The 18,543-nt window shown below is 45.4% G+C and overlaps 2 protein-coding genes across 2 annotated transcripts in view; one reads left to right on the plus strand and one right to left on the minus strand.

The window, feature by feature from the left end:
* Positions 1-9,417, plus strand: part of LOC143927549 (secreted frizzled-related protein 5-like) — a 33,247-nt gene extending 23,830 nt beyond the window's left edge. The window contains exon 4 of the mRNA XM_077451681.1: positions 8,836-9,417. Coding sequence (XP_077307807.1) covers positions 8,836-9,152 — 317 coding nt within the window. The 3' untranslated portion in view covers positions 9,153-9,417. The remainder of the gene's footprint in view (positions 1-8,835) is intronic.
* The window catches only part of P4HTM (prolyl 4-hydroxylase, transmembrane), a 95,460-nt gene that overhangs the window by 68,579 nt on the left and 8,338 nt on the right, over positions 1-18,543 (minus strand). The window contains exon 2 of the mRNA XM_077451683.1: positions 15,787-15,868. Within this exon, the coding sequence (XP_077307809.1) occupies positions 15,787-15,868 (82 nt within the window). The remainder of the gene's footprint in view (positions 1-15,786; positions 15,869-18,543) is intronic.

Genomic DNA, 18,543 nt, shown 5'->3' on the forward strand with positions numbered 1-18,543 from the left:
AATAGACTTTGACAGGCTGCGGGGCTGGATGATGCACTTGTCCCTCCCTCCCGGGCGCGCTAAAATGCTGCATCGCACCTAGATGTTCCTGTGTGCAAGCGACCTCTTTAAAACCTTTTTTCTACATATACTCTGTGATTTCAAACGTACACGGAGGCAGCGATATTTCTTTATTACCTTCTCATAAGGCAACTTTATGAGTCATCTGACTGAAAACAATGCACTCCATATGTGGCTGATATCTTTTTTTTCAGCAGTTGTCAAGCAGAAATCAGACTACTAACACAAAAAAACTGAGAGCTCCTTATAGTGGCTCATCTACAAATCTCTACAGGTAAAGCAGGACTAAATATAACAAAAAAACGCAAACAAACAAACAAAAAATAATAATAATAATATATAATAATATAATATAATAATATAGCATACTATAATAATAATATAATAATAATAATAATATAGTAATAATAAGAGAATATAAAATAATAATAATAATAATAATAATATAGTAATAATAATAGAATATAAAAATAATAATAATAATAATAATAATATAAGCAAACAATAAAACAATGCAAACAGGCAAGCCTTGTATTGCAGAAGAGACATGCCAAGTCTCTTACACAGTAAAAAAAGAACGTACCTGTTTGATGAGCGCGTACACGTGAAAGGTACCCCCCATGTGATGGATACACCCCGGCCCACATGTTTGCAATCCTATGAGGAATGTACACAAAGCTGCGCATGCGCAGCTGTATTTACATTTCCCCCACGTTGCCAGTATGCTGGGATGAATGACTCTCAGGCATGCATAGGAGTGACGTCATCCTGCGCTGGCCAATCAAGATGGCTGAAATACGGCGCCCAGAAAAAGCCAGGGAGAAGATGCTGATGCCAGTGAGGGACCTCATGGGTGGTGGACCAGTGGAGAATAGGTATTTCTGACTTTGGCTCCACTTAAAGGGCCTATTGAAACCAGCCTGTGCATGTCATAGTCCGTTTAACATGTGTGCGCTGGTGTGCATTGTGTGGGGGTGGTGGGATGTTTTGTTACGAAATGTCACAAAACTATACTTTTGGCACGTTGACATGCATTTTTGTTCATTGCACTGCTTAAAAATGCAGACATGCACACCACCGCACATGCATGGTGTGCACAGGGCACATAGACAACAATTGTTTTGTGTGTCCATGAGTTGAGCCTGCATTGATCAACGCAGATCAATGCAGCTCAGTGCACCTGGTGTGAATGAGCCCTAATACAATACAACAAAAAAAAAGTGTGCAAGCCAAGAAATTAAAAGTCATAAAAAAACAAAAAAAAAATACTTTAACCACTTCCCATTCGGGACAATTCTGGCACTCCGCTCCTACATGTAAACATCATCATTTTTTTTTGCTATAAAATTATTCAGAACCCCCAAACATTGCATATGTTTTTTTAGCAGAGACCCTAAGGAATAAAATGGCAGTTGTTGCAACTTTTTATATCACTCGTTATTTGTGCAGTCATTTTTCAAACGCGATTTTTTGCGAAAAAAAACAGTTCCATTAATAAAAAATATTTACAGGTTACCTGTTTACAGTTTCAGGGGAGATCTTGGGGTAGAACTGTTGCGCTCGCTTTAATTTTTTGCGGCAATACCTCACAGGTGTGGATTGAACACCTTTTACATATGTGGGCGCGATGTATGTATGCATTCACTTCTGCGTGCCAGCACACGGGGACGGGGGGCACTTTAAATATTTTTTTTTTATTGTTTATTTATTTATTTATTTATTACACTTTACCTTTACATTTTTTATTTATTTTTGATCATTTTTATATTTTGATTTTGTGATCACTTTTATTAAACATCCCTTGTAATAGGAATAGTGCATGACAAGTACTCTTTAACGGAGAGATCTGGGGTCAATAAGACCCCAGATCTCTCCTCCAGGTTGGAAAGCCTGAGATCAAAAAAGCCATAGAGACTGCCGGGGACCATCTGGTCCTCGGTATTCTCTATGGTGAACTTCAGCCGCTGGCCAATTCCTTCTCCGGCTCGCTGATCACACAGGAGAGCCGATAGGGTGGTGTCAGGGTGGTGATGTTCTCTCTGTAAGAACAGTCAAGTGGTTGAACAGCTCTGATTGTTCTTATGGTGCAGGAAATCGCTGGCAGAAAAAAAATGATACTGAATGATGCCTGTAACTGTAGGCATCATTCAGCTATCCCTACTCAAAGGCCAGGACGTCATATGATGTACTGCAGGTGGGAAGTGGTTAAATCTTGACTTCGGACTCATTTTTATTTTAAAAAAGGACACCCAGCAGTATTCAAAATGTAAAACTCTCCTCTTCTCAGTCTCTGGGAACCACAGTAATTACTTTTTATATGTCCTCAGTCTATGACATCATTTAACCTGGCGAATTGAGGACATACTGTGAGTACAGGGGGTCATGAATATAAAAAAATACACCATACTCTTCCCTTTAAGCGATCTGTTTTTTCACTTTAATTATTTGGCTGGAAGAGTAGGTGAACTGATCCCAAAACATCTCCGAGATGTTTAAAGATAAATTTTTAAGCTGCAGATCCATAAAAGGTCCTGAAAGCGTCCGCGTGACTCCCAGGGCACATTCGCCTCTGTAAGAAGTTCCTTCTCTCTTTTCCATATAGTACTGACAGAGAGTAATATAACTGCTTATTGTATAAATACATTACAGGCTACCGAGAGACTAGGCTACCATAAAAGGTGCAAAGCTCCAACCTAAAGATACTATATACAATGTGGACAGAGTCAGATGAGAAAGGCATGCTGGGACTTGTAGCCCTCCACATACTAATTAAAGGGTCAGTCCACCTAAAACACTTTTTTGATGATGAATAACAGAGAGCTAAACCATCCAAGTCTTATGTCTGCTGGGATGTATAATGATCAAATCTGCCAAAGTTGTTATGTGAAGGTTGGATATTAATATCTGTTGATCCTGCCAGTTTCTGCTCCTTCTGAGGACTTCCTTAATAGGGTGACTACCAGCTCACAATTCTAGAAGACGGTGGTCCTCCTGTTCTTTCACTCAATCCGCTGCAATCAATGCCTCCTGGTGGTTGACGCCTACCCTGATCATTTAGCAGCAGAGACTTGGACTTCCTTTAATTATAAATGCCACCACCTGAAACTGTCCCAAATTCCAAGACACTGTTAACCCCGCCCATGGTGTGCATTTTGATGGAATTTTTGGGTGGGTGTGCCCAAATCATGCCAATTTACAGAGTCTCCCCACCCAGAACCCACCTCTAAATATGCAGTGACTGACCATCACACCCACTTTTCCAGGTTGGTCTTATTCAGACTCCTCCTCAAATTATGAGATGATCATCCATCATGACAATATTTCCAGCTGGGCCATGCCCTGCCTATGGCCACATCATGCTGACCACCAGGCTTGGATGGGAGACCGCCAGACCTGGTTAGTACTTGGATGGGAGGCCGCCAGGCCTGGTTAGTACTTGGATGGAAGACCGACAGGCCTGGTTAGTACTTGGATGGGAGGCCGCCAGGCCTGGTTAGTACTTGGATGGGAGACCGACAGGCCTGGTTAGTACTTGGATGGGAGACCGCCAGGCCTGGTTAGTACTTGGATGGGAGGCCGCCAGGCCTGGTTAGTACTTGGATGGGAGACCGACAGGCCTGGTTAGTACTTAGATGGGAGACCGACCGGCCTGGTTAGTACTTGGATGGGAGACTGCCAGGCCTTGTTAGTACTTGGATGGGAGACTGGCAGGCCTGGTTAGTACTTGGATAGGAGACCGCCAGGCCTGGTTAGTACTTGGATAGGAGACCGCCAGGCCTGGTTAGTACTTGGATGGGAGACTGCCAGGCCTTGTTAGTACTTGGATGGGAGACTGCCAGGCCTGGTTAGTACTTGGATGGGAGGCCGCCAGGCCTGGTTAGTACTTGGATGGGAGACCGACAGGCCTGGTTAGTACTTGGATAGGAGACCACCAGGCCTGGTTAGTACTTGGATGGGAGACCGACAGGCCTGGTTAGTACTTGGATGGGAGGCCGCCAGGCCTGGTCAGTACTTGGATGGGAGGCCACCAGGCCTGGTTAGTACTTGGATGGGAGGCCACCAGGCCTGGTTAGTACTTGGATGGGAGACCGCCAGGCCTGGTTAGTACTTGGATAGGAGACCGCCAGGCCTGGTTAGTACTTGGATAGGAGACCGCCAGGCCTGGTTAGTACTTGGATGGGAGACTGCCAGGCCTGGTTAGTACTTGGATGGGAGGCCGCCAGGCCTGGTTAGTACTTAGATGGGAGACCGACAGGCCTGGTTAGTACTTGGATGGGAGACCGACAGGCCTGGTTAGTACTTGGATAGGAGACCACCAGGCCTGGTTAGTACTTGGATGGGAGACCGACAGGCCTGGTTAGTACTTGGATGGGAGGCCACCAGGCCTGGTTAGTACTTGGATGGGAGGCCGCCAGGCCTGGTTAGTACTTGGATGGGAGGCCGCCAGGCCTGGTTAGTACTTGGATGGGAGACCGCCAGGCCTGGTTAGTACTTGGATAGGAGACCGCCAGGCCTGGTTAGTACTTGGATAGGAGACCGCCAGGCCTGGTTAGTACTTGGATAGGAGACCGCCAGGCCTGGTTAGTACTTGGATGGGAGACCGCCAGGCCTGGTTAGTACTTGGATGGGAGGCCGCCAGGCCTGGTTAGTACTTGGATAGGAGACCACCAGGCCTGGTTAGTACTTGGATGGGAGACCGACAAGCCTGGTTAGTACTTGGATGGGAGGCCGACAGGCCTGGTCAGTACTTGGATGGGAGGCCGCCAGGCCTGGTTAGTACTTGGATGGGAGGCCGCCAGGCCTAGTTAGTACTTGGATGGGAGACTGCCAGGCCTGGTTATTACTTGGATGGGAGACCGCCAGGCCTGGTTAGTACTTGGATGGGAGACCGCCAGGCCTGGTTAGTACTTGGATGGGAGACTGCCAGGCCTGGTTAGTACTTGGATGGGAGACTGCCAGGCCTGGTTAGTACTTAGATGGGAGACCGACAGGCCTGGTTAGTACTTGTATAGGAGATTACCAGGCCTGGTTAGTACTTGGATGGGAGGCCACCAGGCCTGGTTAGTACTTGGATGGGAGGCCACCAGGCCTGGTTAGTACTTTGATGGGAGGCCGCCAGGCCTGGTCAGTACTTGGATGGGAGGCCGCCAGGCCTGGTTAGTACTTGGATGGGAGGCCACCAGGCCTGGTTAGTACTTGGATGGGAGGCCACCAGGCCTGGTTAGTACTTGGATGGGAGGCCACCAGGCCTGGTTAGTACTTGGATGGGAGGCCGCCAGGCCTGGATAGTTCTTGGATGGGAGACTGCCAGGCCTGGATAGTTCTTGGATGGGAGACTGCCAGGCCTGGATAGTTCTTGGATGGGAGACTGCCAGGCCTGGATAGTTCTTGGATGGGAGACCACCTTGGAATGACAGGTGCCGTAGCCTACAGCCCCCCCCCCTTTCTAAATATGCTGGGACTGCCCACTTGCAGCCCTGATCCTTGCAGTTAATGCCTTTTTGAGTTACTATGTAATAACTCAATTGCAGTTGATTTTGTAATCCCGGGACATGGCCCGCCACACAGCATTGGCATGAGAGAGGACACGGATGCCAGACTGTCCTGGCAAATTCAGGACAGTTGGCATTCATAAGCTTGGCCCATCACAAGAAGAGGAAAAACAATGGCAGAATCAATAGGTAATAAAACTATGTTACAGGAAGGACTCCTGATGAAAAAAAATTGCTGTGTTAATGCTATTGACAGATTGTACCATAAATGTCATTTTTTTATTTTATTTTGCCTATCGTTACACTTTAATTTTATGAAAAAGAATGCAACAGGAGAAGTGAGACAACTGAAAAGTTGATATATGAGAGTAGTGAACTATAGCAAGAAAATCCTCATGGATGGGAGGCGGGACTCCAAAGTCATGACATCGCCATGTCAGCACTGACAAGGCAATCGCATGACTTTGTTTATAAACAAAGCATAAGGTCAGCCGTAAGGCGGATTGAATCTCGACCAGTTCCGCAGGAACTGACCGAGATTCAATCTATGGCCAGACTGGTTTTACTGAAGTCGATCTATCGACTACCTTTCCTACAGCCAGCTTGTCAGATTTGCATGCAGAACACAATAGTGAGCAGGGAGAGATTACCCCATCAACACTGATGGGTGAATCCGTTTTCTTTCCTTCTACTCATGGTGGAAGGAAAGAAAATGTTTAATCTATGAATATATGGCTTGCTTAAGAGTTAGTGTTAGGGCTGGCATTAAGAAAGCCAAGTTAAAAAAAAGTTAGTAAAAAAGGTAGGAGTGGGATTTTTTTAGGTCCTTAGATGATAAACAAACAAAATTACTAGTTAAAATTTTACAAATGTTATTACAGATAATGCATAAAATCCATATAAACACTCAAAAAAGTTCACAGAAGATATCCACTGTACACACTGTGGTGATGTTAAAGTGATTGCAAAAAATAACAAATATATCATACTTACCTTCTCTGTGCAGGGGATTTGCACAGAGCAGCCCGTGCCTCCTCTTCTTGGGTCCCTTGTCGGCTCTCCTGGCCCCTCCCTCCTGTTGAGTGCCCCCACAGCAAGCAGCTTGCTATGGGGAAACCCGAGCCAAGCTGCAGCTCCCTGTGTCCATTCAGACAAGGAGCCCCAGTTTTACCCCGCCCCTCTCTCTCCTGATCCCAATGGCGCCGCTGCTGTGTCTCAGCCAATCAGGAGGGAGAGTCCAGGGCACTTGTGCACATTGCTGGAAGAAGATCGGGCTCAAGTAAGTATTAGGGGGGACTGAGGGGGAGCTACACACAGAAGGTTTTTTATCTTAATGCTCCTGTCTTTACAACCACTTTAACACAATCCTTTACAGAACTTTTTCTACATGTTTCACCAACATGGCTTCTTCAGGAAGTAAATGTGCGTAGGATACTAATGAAGATATAAAAACATACATATAAGATATAAACAAACAAGAACAGTATCTTACAACAACATATACTGTATGCATATGCGGACAAAAAAAACAGCGCACCCATCCAAACCCATCTTGGTCCTTGACACCTTGGATTCAGACCATAGACAGCATCCTTCCAGCGATATTCTCTGTGGTCTGAATCCAAGGTGTGTGGGCTCAAGATGGGTTTAGGTAGGTGCATTGTCTTTTTGTCCGCACATATATTGTCTGCATATATGTTGTTGTAAGGTACTATTTTTGTTTGTTTATATCTTATATGTATATTTGTGTATCTTCATTAGTATTCTACACACATATTTACTTCCTGAAGAAGCCATGTTGGTGAAACATGTAGAAGAAGTTGTGTAAAAAGATTGTGATAACATCACCACAGTGTGTACAGTGGATATCTACTATGAATTTCTGTGAGCATTTATATGGATTTTATGCATTATCTAATAACATTTGTACAATTTTAACTGGTAATAGTCATTTAACCAGCCTAGGTGACCTTTCAGCTCAGAAGACACAATACACATTATCATAAGTATAAACACAGAAAACCTTCACACAATAGCAGGAGCCCCCAGTAGCAGACGGACCGGCTCCTACATTGAAGACCATAAAATACATATCCAAGCAATGCTTTGATTAATCATGGATTGCAGATGGTATAGCAACAGTCTACAAAACTCTTAGCCCTTGTACACACGGTTGGAGATTCCGACAACCAAATCCGTCGGAGTAATTCCGATGGATTAATTACGGAAGAGGTCCGGAAGTGATGTTGCATACACACGGTCGGACTAAGTTGTCGGAAAATCTGATTGTACATAGCGTGATGACGTTATTTCGTTACGACCGGACTACGTTTAGGCTAGTAGCCAATAGCTTTGGTCTAGGAATTTGATCTCAGCATGCGTGGCACTTTGTCCGTCGGAGTAGGCTACACATGATCGGAGTATGTCCGATAGGAGCATTTTGTCGGAAAATTTTACCGGCAAGTTGGAAAAATTGGTCCGTTGGATAGTCCGACGGAAACAGTCCGATGCAGACCACACACAGTTGGAATATCCGACAAAACGGTCCGATAGGATTCCGACGGAATCTCCGACCGTGTGTACAAGGGCTTACAATGTTCTATTATTGTCTCAGTCCCCCTGTGCCCCTAATAGGCACAGGGTGACTTGGACATAGGAGGTGCATAGGGAGCTGAAACCTCTCCAAGGGATTCTGGGTTCCATGGGTCTCCTGCCCAAAGTGACTCCCGTCAAAGTAATTTTGTTTGGTTATCATCTAAGTACCTAAAAAATTCCACTCCTGCCTTTATACTATTTTTCTATGTAATTCAAGGGATGTGGTGCAATTGAAATACGTATATCTTCCACCCGCACCTAGCCTCTTTGACAAGTTAAAAAAGTTGGAAATTATGGGAGGGAAATCTTGTTGGAATATCCGAGACATAAAAAAAATGCCAGAAGCTGACCCACCAATCACTTTTGGGCGAACTAGCCCTTTAGCTTCTTGCAGCCCACCTACTGCATATGTACGGCCGCAAAAAGGGTGCGCTTTAAGGTCCACAGGCCGCACATGTATCTCTAGTAATTATCAGACGTTGGCAAGTCGGCTCACAATCATGTGACCAGTGTGACAGCCAATCACAGAGATCACATGACCAGGCAGACCTTCCCACTCCCTGGATGTAATAACCCAGTTAAAGGGACCCTGTGGCTAGACAGGAAGGGTTTAACTACAGCAAAAAAAGAAATAAAAACAAAGAATGAAAGAATTAACCAATTTTACATTTCTTTCTTTTTTTGATAGTTGCAAAAGTTCGCATCACAAAAAGAAACACAACCTCGTCCTTGGTTTCGGACTTTGACATGGATTCCAAGGTGGACATTTTAAAACACGGCTCGCTCCCCAAGGCTGACCTCCTCCCCCGCCTCCAGCAGTGGCTGGACCTGGACGCCACCTGCGTGCAGAACATCATGCGCGGAACCCGCACGGGGACTTACGTCATCAGTGGAGACGTGCAAGATGACAAGCTGGTGGTGAACAACGCCTACCCCTGGCAGAAAAGGAACAAGAACCTGCATTTTGCCGTAAAGAAATGGAAGCATCACAGGTGTCGGTCGTAGACTCTCCAACGTGCCCCGTCTGTGGAGTGCTACGAGAAATCACAGGACTGAATATTGAACTGTATATATTGGGGATGTCCCCCTGTAATACCATAAGCAATAGATGGCTGTAATAGAACTGTAAGATATCTGGAAGCCGATAGCTTCACTACAAGCCAAGTAGAAAAGCGGACCTATCAGCTAGTAGATGCTGTAAATGTTTAAAGCAGAAGTGCAGCCAGAAATTAAAAAAATGACTACCCCATTAAAAGATACAATAAATAAATGCAGATTTTGATGGAATACTTACCCTCAATCCACAACTCCCCCCCCCCCCCCCCCCCATAGCTATTCCCTTTGCATTACATAATTTTTACCACTAGATGTCCTCAGTTGAATGACACCCAGCATCGTTCAACTCGCTTCCTCCATGCCCAGGCTGTCATGGCCCCACCCTCAGCCTGTGACTGGACGGTGAAGGATAAGCTCATCCCTCTCCTAAACAGCACATGCACTGATTGGCCTATAGGATGGCTTCTTCCTCCCCTATGCAGCTCTGCTGTACAAGCACTGCAAGAGGCTAATATCATGTCAAATTCAGACACTTACATGGCTTGCAATAAAAAAAAAAAAATGCATATAATAATGTATTAATAAATACAGAGCTGCATTAATCGGTTTCTTTTATATCCGTCTAGAGTTCAGCCTAAAAAAGGAAAGGTAGACTAAGCATTGTTTTCTATCTTGAAGGAATTTTTATTTTATATGAATGGTTTATTTAGACAATAAGTCGGATCTATTCCCCCCCCATTCCATGAGAGTATTGAGCATTATTTTTGAGCTGTGTGACTACAGTTTCAGGATGTACAGAACGTTGGTTTCACTGTAAGGCAGGGGTGTCAAACTCAATTTTATCTCAGGGCCACATCATGGCTTCACTCAAAGGGCGGTTGTATCTGTAAGACCATATGTAAATTTATCCAGGGCTTTTTCTCAGAGAATAGGTGAAGGAACTCAACCAGACACCCCCCCCGCCAAACCACATTGAACGCTGGGTGAGGCACGTAAAGGGGCAATAAATACCAGGAGTGCATTATGTGCGGAGTTCAGTGATGCGTTACGTACAGAGTGCAGAGTTAAGGGGTGCGCTACGTATAGATTGCAGAGTTCAGGGGTGCGTTACATACAGAGTTCAGGGGTGCGCTATGTATCGAGTGCATAATTCAGGTGTGCACTATGTACCGAGTGCAGAGTTCAGGGGTGCTCTACGTACTGAGTGCAGAGTTCAGGGGTGCGCTAAGTACCGAGTGCAGAGTTCAGGGGTGCGCTAAGTACCGAGTGCAGAGTTCAGGGGTGCACTATGTACCGAGTGCAGAGTTCAGGGGTGCACTATGTACCGAGTGCAGAGTTCAGGGGTGCGCTACGTACTGAGTGCAGAGTTCAGGGGTGCGCTAAGTACCGAGTGCAGAGTTCAGGGGTGCGCTAAGTACCGAGTGCAGAGTTCAGGGGTGCACTATGTACCGAGTGCAGAGTTCAGGGGTGCACTATGTACCGAGTGCAGAGTTCAGGGGTGCGCTATGTACCGAGTGCAGAGTTCAGGGGTGCGCTACGTACCGAGTGCAGAGTTCAAGGGTGCGCTACGTACCGAGTGCAGAGTTCAGGGGTGCGCTACGTACCGAGTGCAGAGTTCAGGGGTGCGCTACGTACCGAGTGCAGAGTTCAGGGGTGCGCTACGTACCGAGTGCAGAGTTCAGGGGTGCGCTAGGTACCGAGTGCAGAGTTCAGGGGTGCGCTATGTACCGAGTGCAGAGTTCAGGGGTGTGCTACGTACTGAGTGCAGAGTTCAAGGGTGCGCTACGTACCGAGTGCAGAGTTCAGGGGTGCTCTACGTACTGAGTGCAGAGTTCAGGGGTGCGCTAAGTACCGAGTGCAGAGTTCAGGGGTGCGCTAAGTACCGAGTGCAGAGTTCAGGGGTGCACTATGTACCGAGTGCAGAGTTCAGGGGTGCGCTATGTACCGAGTGCAGAGTTCAGGGGTGCGCTATGTACCGAGTGCAGAGTTCAGGGGTGCGCTATGTACCGAGTGCAGAGTTCAGCGGTGCGCTATGTACCGAGTGCAGAGTTCAGGGGTGCGCTATGTACCGAGTGCAGAGTTCAAGGGTGCGCTACGTACCGAGTGCAGAGTTCAGGGGTGCGCTACGTACCGAGTGCAGAGTTCAGGGGTGCGCTAGGTACCGAGTGCAGAGTTCAGGGGTGCACTATGTACCGAGTGCAGAGTTCAGGGGTGTGCTACGTACTGAGTGCAGAGTTCAAGGGTGCGCTACGTACCGAGTGCAGAGTTCAGGGGTGCGTTAGGTACCGAGTGCAGAGTTCAGGGGTGTGCTACGTACCGAGTGCAGAGTTCAGGGGTGCGCTACGTACCGAGTGCAGAGTTCAGAGGTGTGCTACGTACCGACTGCCAAGTTCAGGGGTGCGTTACGTACCGAGTGCACAGTTCCGGGGTGCGCTATGTACAGAGTACAGGGTTCAGATCTCGTTCACATCTCACTGCCACTCCTCCTCAGCTCTGACCTCTGCACTACTCTCCCCCATCCCCCACTTGCACCCATCTCCATCCACAGCCCTCATCCCTCCCCCCCAAAAGCTTTCTCATATCTCACCTACCCATCTCTAGTACCTCCATGCATCACAGTGTAGGCACCTCCGTCTCTCTCTCTCAATTGCAGGGAAATCATGGCACAGCATCTGTGCACCCGGGTACAGATGGGGTCACGGCGCAGCTTACCACATGATGCCACATCCCACAATGCACCTGCATCTGCATCTCCCTTATCCCCTCCATGGGTGCAGGGTAGGCAGGAATCTGTGAAAGCCACCGAGAAGAAAACTGTCCTTGTAAACATGGAAGGCTTTTGTGTTTAAAAGTGACAGCGGGGAGTGGCGGGCGAGAGCCGGAGGTAGCGGAACAATCTAGCTGAAAAAAAAAAGCCCTAGGTGAAAGGGCCACATGACAAGGCCTGGAGGGCCAGATTCAGCCCATGGGCCTTGTGTTTGACAGATGGGCTATTAAGGCAATCCTATTCACTAGCCAGGATGAGGTTTGCACCATTGTGCTGTGTAATCCAGTTGGTGGGCGTTGCAGCCCACCTTTCTTTTCCTTTTTTTTTTTAAACAAACTTTATTGAAATATCACATGAACAATTCATAAGATTCAACTGGGCGCCACGGGGTGTGAGGTGGTGCCTTAACCTGCACTGGTAAAGAGTAGGTGTGTAGTACTTTATTTCAGCACACCGTGCCCACACACCGACTTAACACGTGGTGTGAACTGGGCACACAGGAGGTGTTTCAATGTCCTACCAAGGAATGGTACATGCAGTTCTAAAAAAAAATACAAAAAAAAATTAATCTATATTATAAAATCACCCTATTTTTTTCTAAAAGCAAAAAAAAAACGAATTTGTGTTAGCAATTTGCAAACCACACTAAATCCTGGTTCACACTGATGCGATTTCCCATGTGACTTTGATCACAATAAATCGCATGACAATGGGAATACCATTGCTTCCAATGGTGCCTGTTCACATCAATGCAGTGCAGCTGCGATGCGACTTTGAGAAAGGGTCCAGTGCTACTTTGGTGAGATTTACAGTGTGATGTGACTCCACAGAATAGGGAAACCACATCCAAAAACGCAACCAAAGTCGCACTACATAATTGCACTGCAAATCGAGTCAAAATCGCTTTGCAGTAGTGAGAAACGAGTCAGAAACCGCAAATGAAATTGCCTAACATCACAATTTCTGTAGAAAATATCTGTGGTATTTTTTTAGCTCAGTAGGTAACCTCCCCCCTCCCCCTCCCATACTGTGTTCAGCCTGTGGATTCATTTACGTTTCACATACCTCATTACAATAACACCAGCCTAAGCTATTCATTAAAAAATCCTATTAATGTTTTAAGGATAAACCACACATGCAATTTTAATCTCGTGCTACTGAGCAATTTAACCCATTGCATGGAAAAATCGCTGCATTTGCAGCACATTGATGGATCATAAGGAAGGAGATCAGCTTAGGAACCCAACGCTGACGGTTTGTGATTTTGTCACCTAATTCAGTACATGGCTGGATATTTATACCAGGGACATAGTAAGTATAGATATAAAGGGGTTGCTTACATGGGTGGCCGGGGGTGGTAAAATCAGGCAGTTCAGCTACAGTTTTACCATCCCAGAGGTTCCACACACCGGAGCTGTAGCTGCTGCAATGCTGTGCTGGCATCTGCAAAAACTAAACAGAATTTTGCATTCGGCAGGCATTACTACCACTGTATGCGACCAATGCAAGTGCATAGGGCTGTGCCACAACCTATGCAATTGCAGCGTGCTGTACAACGTGTAGAGGTATGGGGGGGGGGAGGGGAGGGGGCTGAGCAGACACGCATCCGCTCTTCTCTCCTAATTCTAGCACCAGATCTATTCCATAACGCTAACCTGATGACCTATAGGGGGCTTTCAAAGCATCGCCTATGGAAAATATATACTGAAGTTTGTCGCCATTTCACGGGCGCACACAAAGTTAACCACTTAAAGGACCCAGCCCATTTTACTACATTACTTAAACCCCCCAAACATTATATATATATATATATATATATATATATATATATATATATATATATATATATATATGTTTTAGCAAAGACTGGAGAATAAAATGGCGGTCGTTGCAATATTTTATGTCACACAGTATTTGCGCAGCACCTTTTTTTGGAGGGGAAAAATACACTTTTTTTTAATTAAAAAGTAAATTAGCCTAATTTTGTATATTGTGAAAGAGGATGTTATGCTGAGTAAAAAGATACCAAACATGTTACGGCTGAAAATTGCGCACACTTGTGGAATGGAGACAAACGTTAAAATCTCCATAGGTGATGATTTCAAACATTTTAACGGTTACCAGGTTAAAGTTACAGAGGACCTCTTGTGCTACAATTATTGCTCTCATCTGGCAATATCTCACATGTGTGATTTGAACACCGTTTACATTTGTGGGCCCGACTTATGTATGCATTTTCTTTGCTGCGGGGGACGGGGGAGCTTTTTTAAAAAAAAAAATGTATTTTTCTTACTTATTTATTTTTATTTTTTTAACACTGTCCCTTTTAAAAATAAAAATAAAATCTGATCGCTTTTATTGCTGTCACTAGGAATGTAAAGATCCCTTGTGACATTAATAGGCGGTGACAGGTACTCATGATGGAGGGATCGGGGGTCTAAAAGACACTGAATACTTTGCTCTTCAAAGTATTCAGATCGCCAAAGTCGGCGATTCTGAACACTGTCATTTTTTTTTTTAATCAGCGCCATTGACTGGGGTGTCGTTCCCTCCCACTGCTTGGAATAACGGCTGAGCGGCTGCCGAGCCGGATTGGCCGCTATCACCAGATAGCCGACCGCCTGCTCCGGGGTATAGCCTGATACATCCACTTCATCCTACGGCCGTACCGGTACGGAGATTTGTGTGAAGTGGTTAAGGTTGGACATGTCCGGTATCTATTTACTCGGTGCAACCTCAGCTTTTATATTTAACCCAAAAATTGGGTGAATTAGTGCGCTTGTGTGCCCTAAAATTTATTTTGGTGTATTTTTATTAACTGAGATTTACTGAAACCGAAACCCCCACATATTCATCTGTATGAATGTAAACGCATGTGTCGGGGAGCCTACCATGAAATCATTGATTGTGATACACATTACATATGACCCCGCACGCCGGAGTAAGAACAATTATTATTATTAGCACCAGAGCTTCTCCATAATGCTAAACTGATGACCTATAGAGGGCTTCTAAATTGTTGCCTATGGGAAATATAGGGTACTTAAGTTTATTTACATTTCACGCACGCAAATTTAAGGTTTGACATGTTGGGTATCTATTTACTCAGTGTGACCTCGTCTTTTATATTTTACCCCCCAAAAATTGGGTAATTTATTATGTTTGTGTGCCCTAAAATGAACTGACATTTTGTGTTTCCTAGACCTCTGCGGTAATATTGTATAACCTAAAAAATTGGAACTATTTTTTTCCCTAGTGCAGTGATGGTGAACCTTGGCCCCCCCCCCCCCAGATGTTTTGGAACTACATTTCCCATGATGCTCATGTACTCTGCAGTGTAGTGGAGCATCGTGGGAAATGTAGTTCCAAAACATCTGGGGTGCCAAGGTTCGCCATCACTGCCCTAGGGTGTCTGCTTTCAGAAAATATATAATGTTTTGTGGGTTTTATGTAATCTTCAGGTCCAAAATTATTTTTTAAACGTGTGTTTAATGCAAAACTGGCTCTGGAAGGGAAACTGACCTCCTAGGATGAATTGTTCTTCCCCATGCAAAGCGATACCTTTCTTTTCATTGTGGGGTCATTCTAGGTAAATAAAATCAGAGCTGTGACAACCCCCCCCCCCCCATTGGAATATTGGTTTGTGAATCGCACGCGCATGCTATGTCCATTAACCCCATCACCTCTCCCATCCTGATAAAAGCGACAGACTTATCCAGGAATTAAGACGATTACATTTCCTCCCCGACAGCTTGAAGCACAATGTAACCCGTTTTACACAGGAGCCGAGCCTGGCACAGGCAGCAAATCTCTTACCGAACAGAAGAGGCTTTAGACTCAGCGTCTCTATTTGCTGGATTTTGTTGGGAATGAGCTCGATCTTCTGCTTGTGACCGACCTGAAAAAACATAAAAGGATTTATCAGGTCACAGGGGGTCAAATATAATACCACAAACTGCTCCGGGGGACGCCAGAGCTTTTCACTAACCGTTTGGTTAGAATGTGAAGATCCTGTCATCTCTGAACGGACGCATCGCAAAACATGGATGGCCATAAATAAGACAATATTTTGTATCTCGTGGTAAAGGTGGATGACATCGGACATATTTAAAGCTGAAGATTAGATTTCACCTTCCCTGGTCCTCCCGCCCCCCTCATATTCTGTTTTAAATTATAAAAACCTTTTCAAGACATAGCTTATTTTAGACTCAGTCACTGGCTGCACACACACCCCCCACCAAATATCTTTGGTCCCCAAAGATAGTAGAAACTACTATGATGATTATTTATCACATTGGGGTTGATTTACTAAAATTGGAGCACTCAGAATCTGATGCCGCTGGGCATAAGAATCAATCAGCTCCTAAGGCCCCTTTCACATGTATGTCCGTATTTCATCCATCCATTATTGGATGAAATACGGACGTACATCCATCCCTATGATGCATAGCGTGTGTCAATGGATGAACACCTGATATGGTCTGATTCTGCAGACGGAGAAAAATCCTATTTTTCTATCCCTCTGCAGAGAGGAACGGATGAACACGGACAGACGATCCGTGTTCATCCGATCCCCCCATAGGGGAGAGCAGAGATCTGACAGGGTGGTCCCTGCACAGTGTGCAGGGACCCCCCCCTGTCATCCGCCGGCTCAGCGGGTATCAACGGAGCGATCCCCGCTGAGAAAGTGGATGTTTACGGGGCGGATCATCACAGATCCCTCCCATGTTAAAGGGGCCTAACTTCTGCTTGTTCAATTAAGCTTTTGGCAATAAAACCTGCAAGCTGATTGGCTACAATGCTCAGCTGCATCAGATTCTGTATGCACCAGTTTTAGTAAATCTCCCCCATAGAGTCAACAGAATAATGAAACAGCTACCAACTAGAATAAGTCAAACACAAAGGTACAAATAATCATCGTACCCACTTATATACAACAGGGCCTCTGTGCAATGCAGGTACTTCATGGCTGGTGGGAGGGGCTGGCAGGGGGCTGTACATTGCTTCCTGAAAACACCACAGCACCCGGCATCACTACTCCTCTCAAGTGCCCCCAGCTGTGATGGGAGTGGGCCAGAGACAGTAAGGCTGGGGAGAAAAGAACTAGATGATGCCGAATGTCCTCCAGCCATATAATGAGGTGGGCTCGATCGGACTTGCGGCAGCTTTTAATGCACACAGTGTTCAGTGAAAACAGAGCAAGCAATTTCAGTACAAAGACAAAGACTTGTTTGACCGTACGCTGCACACTGTGAGCCTCTCACAATATATCAGAAGCTGCAGCAAGTCAGACATTGTCTGCCCCATTTGTTGGCTGGAAGACACCCAGCATCATCTATCTCTTTTCTTCCCAGCCTGACTGTTTCCCAGCCTGACTGTTGCTGGTACATCCATTTTATTTATGGGATTTCAGTTACATACCTCTCAAAATTTTGAGAAGGGAATGAGAAGGGAAATTTTGAGAAGGGACTGAGGGACACCTACTAACAAACTTATGTAGGCATAAGATACGCCCCCTGCCACACCCCCTTAAAGGAGAATTAACCCCCCAAAAAAGTTTAATTAAATCCAAAAGGACTTTTTTTTCCCAGTACGATTCCTTTATATTTTCTCTTAAAATGTACAAATGCAGCTATTTATAAATCGGATGAAATGTTTAGCACTGGCAAACACTTTTTGAAAGATAAAAAATACATTTTATATACAACTATATAGATCAGACCAAAATGAGGGACAAATGAGGGGGAAAGAGGGACAGAGGGACATTGCTCCAAATCAGGGACAGTTGGGAGCTATGCAGTTATTTTAATCATAGAGGCTCAGCATCACATGAGGTTGTCACCTAGTGGGGTCTTCATGCAAATACAGTCTGCTTATGATTGTTCACTCCTGCAGACTGATACCTACCCATCAAGGCATTTTGATATTTGCATAACTCCTCCCAAGAGCCAGCTCACTGCTTGCATCTAGAATGAGGACTCTTGGGAGAAGTACTGAGGCTGGGTTCTGTGATGTATTCAGGAAGGTATGTACTGCAACCCTGCCTGCCCCTCGCACCAGCCACGATCTGCTTGCATTGCATAGAGAAGCACAAGGACCCAGTGATATATATAAATTTCATTGCAGAGTATATTTACAATATTTCACCAAACTGGAGTACACCCCTAAGTGAAAATGTCCAAACTGGACCCAATTAGCCATTTTCCCTCCCCAGTGTCATGTGACTCATTAGTGTTACAAGGTCTCAGGTGTGAATGGGGACAGGTGTGTTAAATTTGGTGTTATCGCTCTCACTCTCTCATACTGGTCACTGGAAGTTCAGCATGGCACCTCATGGTAAAGAACTCTCTGAGGATCTGATAAAAAGAATTGTTGCTCTACATAAAGATGGCCTAGGCTATAAGATTTCCAAGACCCTGAAACTGAGCTGCAGGATAGTGGCCAAGACCATACAGCGGTTTACCAGGACAGGTTCCACTATGAACAAGCCCCTCCGTGTTTTGACCTAAGAAGTTGAGGTCACGTGCTCAGCGTCATATCCAGAGGTTGTCTTTGGAAAATAGACGTATGAGT

Source organism: Lithobates pipiens, unplaced genomic scaffold, assembly GCF_037356315.1.
Source record: "Lithobates pipiens isolate NorthernLeopardFrog02 unplaced genomic scaffold, aLitPip1_a1.2 Scaffold_23, whole genome shotgun sequence".
Taxonomy (NCBI): Eukaryota; Metazoa; Chordata; class Amphibia; order Anura; family Ranidae; genus Lithobates; species Lithobates pipiens.